Below are 13,353 nucleotides of genomic sequence, written 5' to 3'. Positions count from 1 at the left end.
AGGCAAGGAAGAGCACAATCACATAAAGACAACTAAATCACTATATCGCACAGGTTCACTAATCCTACAGTAATTTTTAAGTGTCTGCTTGAGATAACCAGAGCATGAACTCTATCATTTAAATATTACATATAATGAAGGTATTAACACACCTGGAATTAAGCAGTAAAGAGAAGTGTTTAAACAACTCAGATATATTTTTTCAGTTAAATTTCTTGATGGTTTTCCTGAAAAAGTTCTCAAAATGGTTCTTCACTGCTTCCACCTACTTGTTTGAAGTACCTATGGTGCTTACGTAACTGAAAAATACATATTAACATGCATATGCATTGAGAAATTGAATGAGATGGGAAAATGAATGGAATAAAAAAATATGTGGCCATTTATTCCATTATATACATTTTATCTTAACTGTAGGCCTTTATCAAAAAATGATTCTAAACATACTTTCAGTCTAGCGTGTCCACATTTTTAACTGGCAGTGAACAAAATCCCAACTGAAGCTTCCAAACAGCCTACACACCTCCGCAGTGATGTCAGGAGCTCAGTAAGCGTATCTGACACCACTCTATCTGATGGATGAACACAATGAGATAAAATGATGCGCCTTTACTTCCGCTACTTGGTCATTAAAATAATTTGAAATAGTTTATTCTACAGCACACTTGAATTCACAGACCATCAAAGTGTGAATTAATTTTCAATTCCCGGATAGTAGTGCTGCCTGAAACATAAGCGGCAGCTTTCTATGAATTCGCTAGCTCTAATATGTTATCGTTTCTATAGTAACAGCTCATACACAGGGACGAGTATGGAGACTAATCATAAACAGTATCACTGTTTGTTTGTTTTTAAACAGTGATATCTGTTAGGAGATTTTTATGACATACATTGTGCCAGGTCACCATTTTCTTATTTTCAGCATGTTCCAAAGTTCGTACTTTACAAGCTGGATTTTTTTGGGTTTTTTCGTTGTTGTTGATTTTTAAAAATAGATTGTAACAGATCAGTACACAGATAAGGCATAACATTGTGAGCAGTGAGAGGTGAAGTGAATAACACTGATGATCTCCTCATCATGGCACCTGTTAGTGGGTGGGATATATTAGGCAGCAAGTGAACATTTTGTCCTCAAAGTTGATGTGTTAGAAGATATGGGCAAGAGTAAGGATTTGAGCGAGTTTGACGAAGGGCCAAATTGTGATGGCTAGACGACTGGATCAGAGCATCTCCAAAACTGCAGCTCTTGTGGGGTGTTCCCGGTCTGCAGTGGTCAGTCTCTATCAAAAGTGGTCCAAGGAAGGAACAGTGGTGAACCGGCGACAGGGTCATGGGCGGTCAAGGCTCTTTGATGCACGTGGGGAGTGAAGGCTGACCCGTGTGATCCGATCAAACAGACGAGCTACTGTTGCTCAAATTGCTGAAGAAGTTAATGCTGGTTCTGGTAGAAGGGTGTCAGAATACACACGATGTTTTTGGCAGCAAAAGAGGGATCAACACAATATAACGTTATGCCTGATCGGTGTATAAAACCCTGTTTTAAAACTGCATTCTATGTTACATGGACTATTTATTGAGATCCCATTAGCATCTTCTTTCTAAAATGAGGCTGCAGTAAAAATGCCAACACTCACATCTTACCCAGCCGAAATTCAAAGCCACTTTCAACTGTGTGTCTCCAAAATTTTTGTGGAGAAATGTCAGCATGTCCTCATGTTCAAAAAGTCCTCACTCTTGTTTTCTGCTGAGGGGAAGAGGAAGTTTTTGCATGCTAAGGGAAATACTATTCTTTGGTATATCCTGATGTATAAAATGCGTCAGAATTTAATTGTGTTTCATTCTGCCTCTTCTTCTGAAAGCTTTTTATCTGCTTTCTGAAAGTGTCTAGAATTGAGAAATCATTTTTTCCTTTTGATAATAAAGCATGTCTAGTTGACCTTTGGCTCTAAACGATTCTTTTAAAAGATGCTCCTAAACGGTGCTTTTCTAAACGATGGGCTGCTTGAGCACTTAGAACCCTCGCTCTGCTGATAAGAACATAAACATAAGAAGATAAACTAGTCCACATGCTCATCTACAGAGGCTTGAAACTGGAATGGATCTTTTGTTGTTGTTGTTGTTGTTGTTGTTCAGTGGAGATGAGTCAGAGTGAGACATACACCCATACACCTGCACATGTTCTGTTGAAGATGCAGACCTCAAAACAAGACAAACCAAGGCAACAGTGAAATGCTTGCTGACCTTGAGAGCAGGACAAGAGAACACAAACCTGTTATCTTACCTGCTGTCTATTAAAAATGTCCATTATTTGGCTCAAGAGTGACCCCCATGGTCAGTGGGAGTAGACGTAATTAAATAAAATAAATACATCTTGAGTCTGGATCTGTCTAGATGCCTAGATCTGCTTCAAACTGAAAAGAAGAGAAAGAGTCAGTAAAGTAAGTATTAACCGATTAAAGTTTCGGATTCAACAAAAGCTAAGCAGGAAATCTTGACAAGCACACTACAGGCCTGCAGTATAGAGCACTGATATCATCAACACCTACACTATGTGGCCTAAAATATGTGCACCCCTGATCATCACACCTGTATGTGTTGCTTTCGCAAACTATTACCACAAAGTCTGACTGACTGTGTGTGTAGCTTTACAGTTTCCCTTCACTGGAATTGAGATTCCCAAACCTTGCTCCAGCATGACAATGTCCCCGTACACAAAGCAGCTCCATGAAGACATGGTGTGGAGGTGAAGGTTGGAGAAAGTGTCCTGCACAGAGCCCTGACTCTGACTCAACCCCACTGGGATGAACTGGAACTCTAGTGGAAATCCTTCCCAAAAGAGTGGATCTTATAAAACTAAATCTCAGTTTCTTTCAGAGCTTACTAATCAACACTGGTTGAAAGCAATAATGAAAGTTTGTGGGGAACACAGATAACACCAGGTGATTTGGGATGAGAATAAATTTACAACTAATTGTCCGCCTAAATTGTGAAGGTGAAGAGATGTTTTGAAATTGTTCTTCATTATGGAGTCAAATCTAGGACACATCAGTTATGGTTAAATTTAATTGAACTGGACAGTGAACTGATCAGTAGTAAATTGAAGTTGCCTGGAATCGATACTTGTTTAACTGTTTTTGGATCACATTTTCAGACAGAGAGTGATTCGCACCCCAACAGAAAATCATCCAGTTTCATGCAATGCAATGTAACTCACCTCTAGATCACTGGAGACCGTTACTGAATTTTACATAAACCATTATTATGTTGCTCTGTAGACTGTTTGCTGTTGTCAGTGCATAGTGTCTCTAGTCTCTATTATTTAGCATAAATACATAGTATATTAACATAAATTAAAAAATTGTTGCCTACCAAACTGACCTTAACCAGTTTAAGTATTGGTTCAGTACTGTTTAATACTGTACTAGCACAGGTTTTGAACCATAACCATTAGTCATTTCTTTTTTTTTTTCCTTCTTCATCTTATTCTTCTTTTTTTCCGATGTGAGTCAAATGAACTGTGAACTGTTATCCATTCTCTGTCATCCGTCTGCTGAACATCAGTCTCGTGTGCCGATATGTTGCACGTTCAGTAAAGCATTTCTTGGAGCAGTGATCATTTCTGCACAGCAGCATGGCGCAGTGGGAATACTGACTCTCAGCTCCTCTCATTGATCATCCACCAAGTTCAAAACAATAATAAGTATGATGAACGATGCTGCATTGGACAAACTCCAGAATTGTTTCATACACATCAAGGGCACTCTATCAGAGCCAAGCTCAAGGAGGTCATCTTTGATGAAGAGTACATTTGGTGGAGTGGCCCGCTGGAGCAAACAGACATGCTCATTCATTGACTTGGGATTTGCTGGGAGTGGGTGTTTCCGTGAGCCTCCTCCCCTTTAGCACGACAGCCTTTGGGTCAATGTAGTGTGAAGAACTTTCGGGAACCTGGTTGATGCTCGTTAATTAATGTCAACAAGGCAAAAGTGCACCACAGTTCATTTGCAAGGCCCTGAACATCATAGATATTATGTCTGCATATTACCCAGGAGACATCAAGCTTTATCTCATTAAGCACTTGAAGATGCTAGGACCTTGCAGTGGAAGAGAGATGAAGAGAATGAACGAGGAAGCATAGATGCTCTGCAGAGCGTGTAGTTTATGTATTGCCGCATATCTTGGAAACAAGCCTGGAATACATAAATATGAAGCTGTTTTTTGTTTGTTTTGTTATGTTTTTTTGTTTTTTTGATGAGAGGAAAAAAGGCTTCTCTCCTGAATTCATCTGTGTTGTAAACTGTCATTGTAATACTGTTCTGCTTGGTAGATTTACCCTGAGACGCAACTCGAGTTGTCATAAGGCACAGAGAAGTTACCCTATGGTTATGAAGTCATTAGTACCGCGAAAGTTTTTTTGTGCTTCCCAGCATATCAGGAGAACTTCGTAACTGTCACATGTACCAAAGTGTCAAACACTAAACCAGTAAGAAGCATGTAGCTTTATGATGCTGTTATCATTCCAGCATGTTCAACTCAAACCTCTAGCACTGGACAGGGTTTGATATATTTTTCCCCGCATTATCCAGCTTGGCAAGATTTCTGCCAGCCAGAGCAGTTTTAGCCCACTCCACAATCCCAGGGGGCCAGTTAGATGGAGGTGTGGGATGAACACATGGCTTTACTCTTCAATTCAGGCAGCTGAGGCTTCACATCTGGTCGGAAGTAACAAATGAGAGACAACTCATTCCTGAAAATCTAGGAGGCTTTAGCACTGCTGTTCACCATGACTAGAGTCAAACTAATAGGACTAGAGGGATATCGTGTATCGCAGTTAAATGAGTAATAATCTGAAGAGGTTATTGTTTTTCAGAGTGATGCGCTGCACAGAAGAACAACTTTCGGTTGTGTAAATAGTTGCACATGACACACAAATCCCTTTTTCTCATGAAATATAAAACATGAGAGCTCTTTATTATGTCTGGATTTAAATAAAACAGGAAACAAGAGAACACTGTGCAGGAAATAATAGTTAGTGAAAATTGTCTATTCTGCAAAGAGAACATGAAGCATGGTGAAAAGAAACCTGGTTATTTTTATATGATACGAATTGTGCCATGTTTGTTTTTATTGTTGCCGTCGTGTTTATATGTCTTTGTTCCGTGACATTAATGGATGGATTATACACTGGATTCAGGGATCTGCTGCTCAGGACAGGAGTAGAATTTGATTTCCCCCCCTGATTTTTTATTGGTTGTTTGTCATCTTGATCCAGATTACACAATTCATCAGCGAGAATATATCGGCACCTTTGCGATCGCTCGAATGATGTCTTCATGTTTGATTCCATCGCTAACATATGCTGTTTGCACACATGCAGACTCTGAACAGTGTACCACTGAAAAGAATAATGATCTCTGCTTGATTCTCATGCATAAACCAACATGTAGAAAAGTCACTACCAGATAGACCTCGAATCTTTAGACATTCAGAAGGGGCATAGTAAAACTATCCAAAAACAGCAACAATACATATACTTTTAAACACAGCTTTTAGGAAACAAGTTACTGTTACTCTCCAGTCATAAAGCAGTGATATGACTTTGATTCACCTCTGAGAATAAAGCTGTTCCACTTGCTAATTAGCAACTCAGAGGAGCTATTTATAGCTAGTTTCACCTTATCAACAACACCACAGCATTGAAGTGTTAGCGTGCCTGGTGTAAAGTGTATGATGTGCTGCTGAAGAGAAGAATAGCTGAGTCATTCACTCTTCCACTTACACTTTCCACCTTCCAGGTTCGAGCTGGATTACATTTTACCTTTGACTGCCCTTGAATTGTCAGTGCATTAAGAACATAATGTAGGGCTGCTAAATGCACATTTCACAAATTCTCATTTTGTACTTTTGTTAGAAAATGTGCTGAACTTATCAGACGATGTCAGTCTCTCCGTACCATGCAAGCTGCCCCAGATACACATGATTCAAGCAAAATAAAACATGACAGTGTTTAAATTTGCAGTACACATCTGAAATCTTCACACTCCAGTCATTTCTCACTCTTTTTTGCTTTCACATTGCAGGGTGTCTGCAGCTCCGGGCTTAATAAGTTACACTTTAGCTTTTTTTTTTGTTTGTTTGTTTGTTTGTTTAGGAAAGTTTAATTTTGTTTAATATTTTCAGCTAGATTACGCAACAGTTGTAAACTCCATAACATGTCAATAATATCGTTATACTTTCTTTAATTGTATGTCATTTGGTTAAGTAACCATTAAGGTAATGCCTGCAGCCATCCTTCGTTTTGCTTTTATTCACAGAAACATGTCGATATGTGCAAATGTAACTGAAGAGCAGTAAATAGCTCACTGCCTTAAAACTTTTCTTCCTTATATGAAACCTTATACTATATTTCTTATATTATATTCAAAAGTGTTTTTATATTTCCTCACCCCGACAGATTTGGTCTCAGATTACATTTGATGCAGAACTGAAAGCGTTTATTTCTTTAGACTTAACTTGAGTATACCTGCAGACGAATCATGATTCTGTCTTATGGTCATTATCTCTTTTACGTGCAGATTAACTATTCACGCTGAGTGCCCCATGCATCTGGAAGATTTTCCCATGGATGCCCACGCCTGCCCGCTCAAGTTTGGAAGCTGTAAGTGGGTTTTTTTTTTTTTTTTTTGCCTCTATCAGTGTGATTGGTATTCAGAAAGCAGCTCGGATGAAATCGACCGCCTCCAGCTGCTCGTACCGCTCTGTCTTCATGCGCTAAAATGGCACAACTGATTCCGAAACATTGTCCTTATTACAAAGACGATTAGCCGTCTTAAAGGGCTGGAATAGTGCTCGGTTTTGCCCTTGGTATAATTACAACTATCTAAACTACATCTATCTAGTTGGATTAATAAGGTGTGTTGCAGTTCTCTAATGTACCTATTGTAGATTTTGGTAAAAATGGACTATGATGTGCACAAAAAAGAGATCCAGACCATCTTGAAATTCTTATAGTTTCAGTTCACTTATGGCTGGTTTGAGGATTTCAGAAACTGCTGACCTACTGGGATTTTCACACACAACCCTCTCTAGAATTTATACAGAATTTTGCCCAAAACGAAACTCAAAACAAAGATCATTGAGAAAGCGTCCGTTCTACAGTTTGAGGAGAACAGCCAGACTGTTTTGAGCTGACAGGGTAATTCTGTAAATAAATACTCTTTACTACTTTGATGAGGAGAAAAGCATCTTCATCAGGGTTCTACTGCTTTTGGCCAAGAACGTGAATCTGACCCTACAGTGGGCATGGACTCACACAAACTGAACAGATGGAAAGTGAATAACAATCAGAATTTTTGGACATAGACTGAACCTGCCTCATGCGAACATTTCAGGCTGGTGATGTTAGAGAAGTGATATGTGGAATGTTTTCTTGTCACACATCGGACCCCTTAAAACCAACCGAGCATCATTTGAACCACTCAAATGAACACAAAGGAAGTTTACCATCTTGTATAGTCTACTTTCTGCATGATGATGTCACAAAAAATCATCTCAAACAGAGTTCATGGTACTCCCCAGTCTCCAGATCTGAATCCTATAGAGCACCGCAGGGATCTGGTAGAACTGGAGAAAAATGTGCAGAGCAGAAATATGCTGCAGTTTCGTGATGCAATCATGTCAACATGTACCACAGGAACACTCGCAGCACTTCCTGGAATGCATGGAAAGAAGATCTGAGACGAAAGGTGTGTGGGGAGAGCGAGGTAGTGTGGGTTTGTGCTGGGGATGTGGTGGTTGAGAGGTTTGTCATTCTGAGTATTAGTATGGTGTCTGTAATAAAGTACAGTTATCTGTAAATAACTGCTGGTGTGAGTGATTTGTTTGCACTGGAATAAATAACCTCAGCTCAATGAAAAGCTTCAAAATCTCTTTAACAAATGTCAGTACATTAGTTAGTTAACTAGTTAAATCTGTAAATCTGATTATTTTCTAACTTGTTTTGCTGCCTGAAACACACAAGTTTAAATTAAGGATGTAGCCCCAGGCACTGGAGATCACCGTGATGCAGCGGTCATGTCACCATGAATAAAACATCCCCCCAGGCGATGAAACAAAAGGCTTCCACTCCTGCATATTCAGCTGCACCTTCCTCCTTCCAACCAACGGCCCTCGTTACGAAGAGCTCAGCACAGAGGGGCATCTCATTTGATCCTTCTGCATATCATCGGAAATCAGTCTGAAAAGATGGTGAACAATCGGCTCTTTTATGCAACCGATGCCGTACGATCAGCGAGTAATTAGCGGCTTTTGTTAGCGGCTGACAATTATGAGCGTGCTCCCTCTTGCCTCCCCTCCTGCACATACCCTCTCATTCGCCTCATTCCCTAATCACTGCCTACTTCCATTTTAGTTTACGCTGCCTGTCAAACTGTGCTTGGCAATCACATGAGACTTTTTTTTTAAATACACTTTGAACTTTGGATCTTGAAAATCAGCAAAGCAGATGAACCGGGTGATTTATTTCTGGTTCGAATGAAGAACATTAAACCATCGACACTGAAGACGTAGACAATTTTGCATGAGAGCACTGATAATGAAAATGTTCTCCTGTTCTCATAATTCATTATCAGTTTTTTGTTAATGATCTACTGAGATCTACTGTTTAAACCAGAATGACATCATTTTTGATCAGGTCTTGTCCGAGCTACAAAGACCATGAAAGTATATTTTGATAGAAACATTTTTTCCCAAAACTGTGAACTGGCCAGCATTATAGATTTAAGCACCTAACCTGTCTATGTTGATTTATCCAAAGGATTTAATTTTATTGTCTGTACCACTTATCTATCATCAGGTCACAGGGAGCCTCTGCCTATCTCAGGCATCATCGAGCAATAAGGCAGGTTACACCCTGGACAGAGTGCCAACCCATCGCAGGGCACACACACTCATTCATTCATTCACTCACTCACACAATGTGGGCAATTTTAGAGACTCCAATCAGCCTACAAGCATGTCTTTGGACTGTGGGAGGATACCATGCAAACTCCACACACACAGTGAACGGGAGCGAGACTTGAACCCAGGACGCTGGAGGTGTGAAATTTAATTTACTGTATTTACTCGGGAGAAAGGAAGCACTTGGAGCTAGAAGAACTGAAGTGTGTGGATATACCATTGCGACCGCTCAATTCATGGCAGGTTGTGCTCATTTGTAATGCCCCTGTTCGCTGATACTGCTCCAAGCTCTCAGGTTGACCGGCCTCACGCTCATATAGATGTAAGAGGAGCACCTGGTTGATGAAGGACGTCAGAGTGGAGCAAAGCTAGTCTGGTGTGATAACTACTACTTACAGCCATGGTGAGCAGAAGAGCATTTCACACCACAACCTTCAGATAGATGAGCTGCAGTCACACAGGGCTCCTCTCTTGTCAGCCAAGAGCAGGAATCTGCAGCTAAACTGGGCAATAATAAATTATTGTTGTTGCATTATCACAAGTGTTTGTTTATGTCACGTTTCATGGTTATATTCACGGCAGATTTTATATTTTTGTTTTCTTTTCCTTCTCTCTCAGCATTCTGGGTTTAAACCAAGTGACTAAATTTAAGGTTGTCCTCATTCTGTTTGCTGAAAGCGGGTGACACTTCTGCCCTTTTCACTCCCCATAAGCTGGCCTGACTGTAAATAAACCTCTCTGTGCTCACTGCCTGCTGCAAACTCTATATCAGAAGTGTGAACAATACTCTTCATTGCCAATTACAATACATTATTGATGAAGCAGCATTAAATTTTATGTGTTGAGCCTTTGATTAACGGTTTTCCAACTGAATAAAATAATATCTTTTCTCTCCGGCCATCAAAATTTCATTAGCAAACCCTTGGATGGTGTGTGAATTTGGTTTCTGTTCCAAACCTTTTTTTTTTTTTCCTTGTGGTTACTGATGTATATACCTTGGATTCAACATAATGTAACAATAATTTAATGTATTGATCGTTCCTTTTGCTTATATACCAAGTGACACTGATATTGATATTTGTTCCATTTATATTTATATAATGTGGGATTTATATTCAAAGATGAATCCCACATTATAACTGCAGAGAGCAGTGTGTAGGTGTTAGTTTATATGTAGAATATACATACACGTGACCGTATTATATGTTTACTCTGGACAAAATCGATGCCTACGTGCTGCACTTCAAGTCAGTCTTTATTGAATCAGTGGTCTATGTGATATTTTCTCATTTCAGAACACAGCTCATGTCATGAAGTTATGTGTGTTATACAGGGTTGGGCAGTAAATAGTGTGGAGATTCTTTATAAATGCACTAAATGAATATATCGATGAGCCAAAGGACAAGTCACAGATGAAACGGTGAAGTTGATTATCTCATAACAAAAGCATATGTCAAGGTCTCGTATATTTAAAGGAAAGCGAACAGTCAGTTCTTGTAATGGATGTTTGGGGGAAATGGGCAGGTGTGAAGATCTCAGTCACTTTGACAAGGGCCACATTGTTAAGGCTAGAGCACTAAGTCTCAGTCAGCAGTATTGAATACTGACAAACAATCACAAACCTGCAGCAGCACATTGGAGCCCAAGGCTCAGCAATGTGCAAGGGCAAAGAAGGCCATCCTTTCCAGTCCAAAAGTGCCAGACGGGCTTCTGTGACACAATCACGGTACATTTGAATGCAGATGGGGCATCGTAACACCTGACAAAGTGTTCAGGGTGTTACTCTGGCCTCTGATTTCCCCAGATCAGTGTACACCGATCAGGCATAATATTATGAGCACTGACAGGTGAAGTGAATAACACTGATGATCTCCTCATCATGGCACCTGTTAGTGGGTGGGATATATTAGGCAGCAAGTGTCCTCAAAGTTGATGTGTTAGAAGCAGGAAAAATGGGCAGGCGTAAGGATTTGAGCGAGTTTGACGAAGGGCCAAATTGTGATGGCTAGACGACTGGATCAGAGCATCTCCAAAACTGCAGCTTTTGTGGGGTGTTCCTGGTCTGCAGTGGTCAGTATCTATCAAAAGTGGTCCAAGGAAGGAACAGTTTTGAACCGGCGACAGTGTCATGGGAGGCCAAGTCTCATGGATGCATGTGGGGAACGATGGCTGGCCCGTGTGGTCCGAACCAACAGACAAGTTACTGTTACATCACAGTTTGTTGCGTATGGGGCTGCATAGCTGCAGACCAGTCAGGGTGCCCATGCTGACCCCTGTGCACCACTGAAAGCGGCAACAATGGGCACGTGAGCATCAGAACTGGACCACGGAGCAATGAAAGAAGGTGGTCTGGTCTGATGAATCACATTTTCTTTTACACATGGATGGCCGGGTGCGTGTGCATCACTTACCTGGGGAACACATGGCACCAGGATGAAGGGGAAGAAGGCAAGCCGGTGGAGGCAGTGTCATGCTTTGGACAATGTTCTGCTGGGAATCCTTGGGTCCTGCCATCCATGTGGATGTTACTTTGACATGTACCACCTACCTAAGCATTGTTGCAGACCATGTACACCCTTTCATGGAAACAGTATTCCCTGATGGCTGTGGCCTCTTTCAGCAGGATAATGCGCCGTGCCACAAAGCAAAAATGGTTCAGGAATGGTTTGATGATCAAAACAAGTTTGAGATGTTGACTTGTCCTCCAAATTCCCCAGATATCAGTCCAGTCAAGCATCTGTGGGATGTGCTGGACAAACAAGTCCGATCCATGGAGGCCACAACTCACAACTTACAGGACTTGACGGATCTGCTGCTAACATTTTGGTGCCAGATACCACAGCACACCTTCAGGGATCTAGTGGAGTCCATGCCTTGATATGTCAGGGCTGTTTTGGCAGGAAAAGGGGGACCAACAAAATTTTAGGCAGGTGGTCATAATTTTATGGCTGATCTGTGTATATTTGTAATAAATGCTTTGTGCATCCTGCTTTCAGTTCTCTCAGATGTTGATCCCAGAAAGAGTCATTTCATGGTTAATAGTATTGAAAGCTAAGAGTCTCTGCAAAGTATTGGAATGGATTCCACACACAGAAAATAATTCATACAAAATGAGTTTAGCATTCAGGATTTTTTGAGTGTGAGAAACAGCTAGACGTTTGGATATTTATTTTATGTTCATTTTGGATTTGTCTTGTTGAAATTTGAATAAAACAGGACTTGAAATTTTTCAGAAGCAGTAAAAATGTAACAAAATAGCACCACTACATGTTAGTTTGCATGTCACTTTTGATCAGCTTATAATATTATTCTAACTGCTCAATAGAAATAGGCTTTATATTTGTAAAAATGAATGTTCACCATCTTCTGTCTCTCCCAGATGCTTACACCAACAACGAGGTGGTCTACATCTGGACTGCAGAGGATGAGAAGTCCGTGTCCGTGGCTCCAGATGGCTCCCGTCTCAACCAGTATGACCTGCTGGGACACGTCATTGGCAAAGAGACCATCAGCTCCAGCACAGGTAGCAACCAGTGGAACTTCAAAATCTAATCTACTCGCTAGAAGCGAAAAGTATGAGGAATGTTTACAGAATTCAGTAAAACCTTGATTAATGAGAGTAGTATAATATTCCGATTATATGTGTATATACTCAGTGTGGGCGTGGTCTAGACTAGAAGTGGAAGCTTTATTCACCTCCTAAACTTCTATTGTTCCTCAACCTCAGCTACATCACTCAACTCTTAACCGGACCTTGAACTAATGTAATAGAGTAAGCTAAAGAGCTATCTTCCACAACAACAACATCTTACTATCAGCAATAGTCAACTAATAACATTTTATTAGATGTCAACACCAGAAAAGCTGCCTGGAAACTCTATCTTGACCTATGAAGAAGAGACGCAGTGCTACAGCGAATAACGACGGAAGAGCGTTCTTTTAGAATGACGAAATACATATGCAATGACCTTAATATTCATATTTTTCTAATTAATTAAATGAATATTTTAGGACACCCCAGAAGAGATATTCCTCCCTGTGGTTCTATAAATAAATTAAAAGCATTTTATTATTGATTTTGGGCCAGGTTGTACACAAATATAGTAGAAATATGGTTTTATTTTGGAGTTCTGTAAGGCAGTGTTTAAGTCGAGCTGCTGCAGAGGAGTAAACACTAAGAATAGTTTCTAAACAAGACTGAGGTGCCTCCTGTTTGTAAATGAGCGACAGACCGTGAGCTTTATATGATGTCTGATTACATCTTTCCAATCAGACTAATGTGTCCATATTCAGTTCCTGCACCTCCCTAAGGGGAATATGCATCATATCTTGCGACCCATAAACACATCCATGTGTGTTCGAGGTCATCTTTTACCTGCAGGAGGTTGATTCACC

The 13,353-nt window shown here is 40.3% G+C and overlaps 1 protein-coding gene across 2 annotated transcripts in view; it reads left to right on the top strand.

Moving 5' to 3' along the window:
* The window catches only part of LOC131369540 (gamma-aminobutyric acid receptor subunit alpha-3-like), a 90,162-nt gene that overhangs the window by 54,336 nt on the left and 22,473 nt on the right, over nucleotides 1–13,353 (top strand). For both annotated transcript variants that reach the window (XM_058416299.1, XM_058416300.1), the window contains 2 exons: nucleotides 6,576–6,658; nucleotides 12,338–12,481. In XM_058416299.1, coding sequence (XP_058272282.1) covers nucleotides 6,576–6,658; nucleotides 12,338–12,481 — 227 coding nt within the window. The remainder of the gene's footprint in view (nucleotides 1–6,575; nucleotides 6,659–12,337; nucleotides 12,482–13,353) is intronic.

Source organism: Hemibagrus wyckioides, linkage group LG18 (genome assembly GCF_019097595.1).
Source record: "Hemibagrus wyckioides isolate EC202008001 linkage group LG18, SWU_Hwy_1.0, whole genome shotgun sequence".
Classification (NCBI taxonomy): Eukaryota; Metazoa; Chordata; class Actinopteri; order Siluriformes; family Bagridae; genus Hemibagrus; species Hemibagrus wyckioides.
The sequence above is the reverse complement of the archived record's forward strand: the minus strand, read 5'-3'. Positions and strand labels throughout refer to the sequence as shown.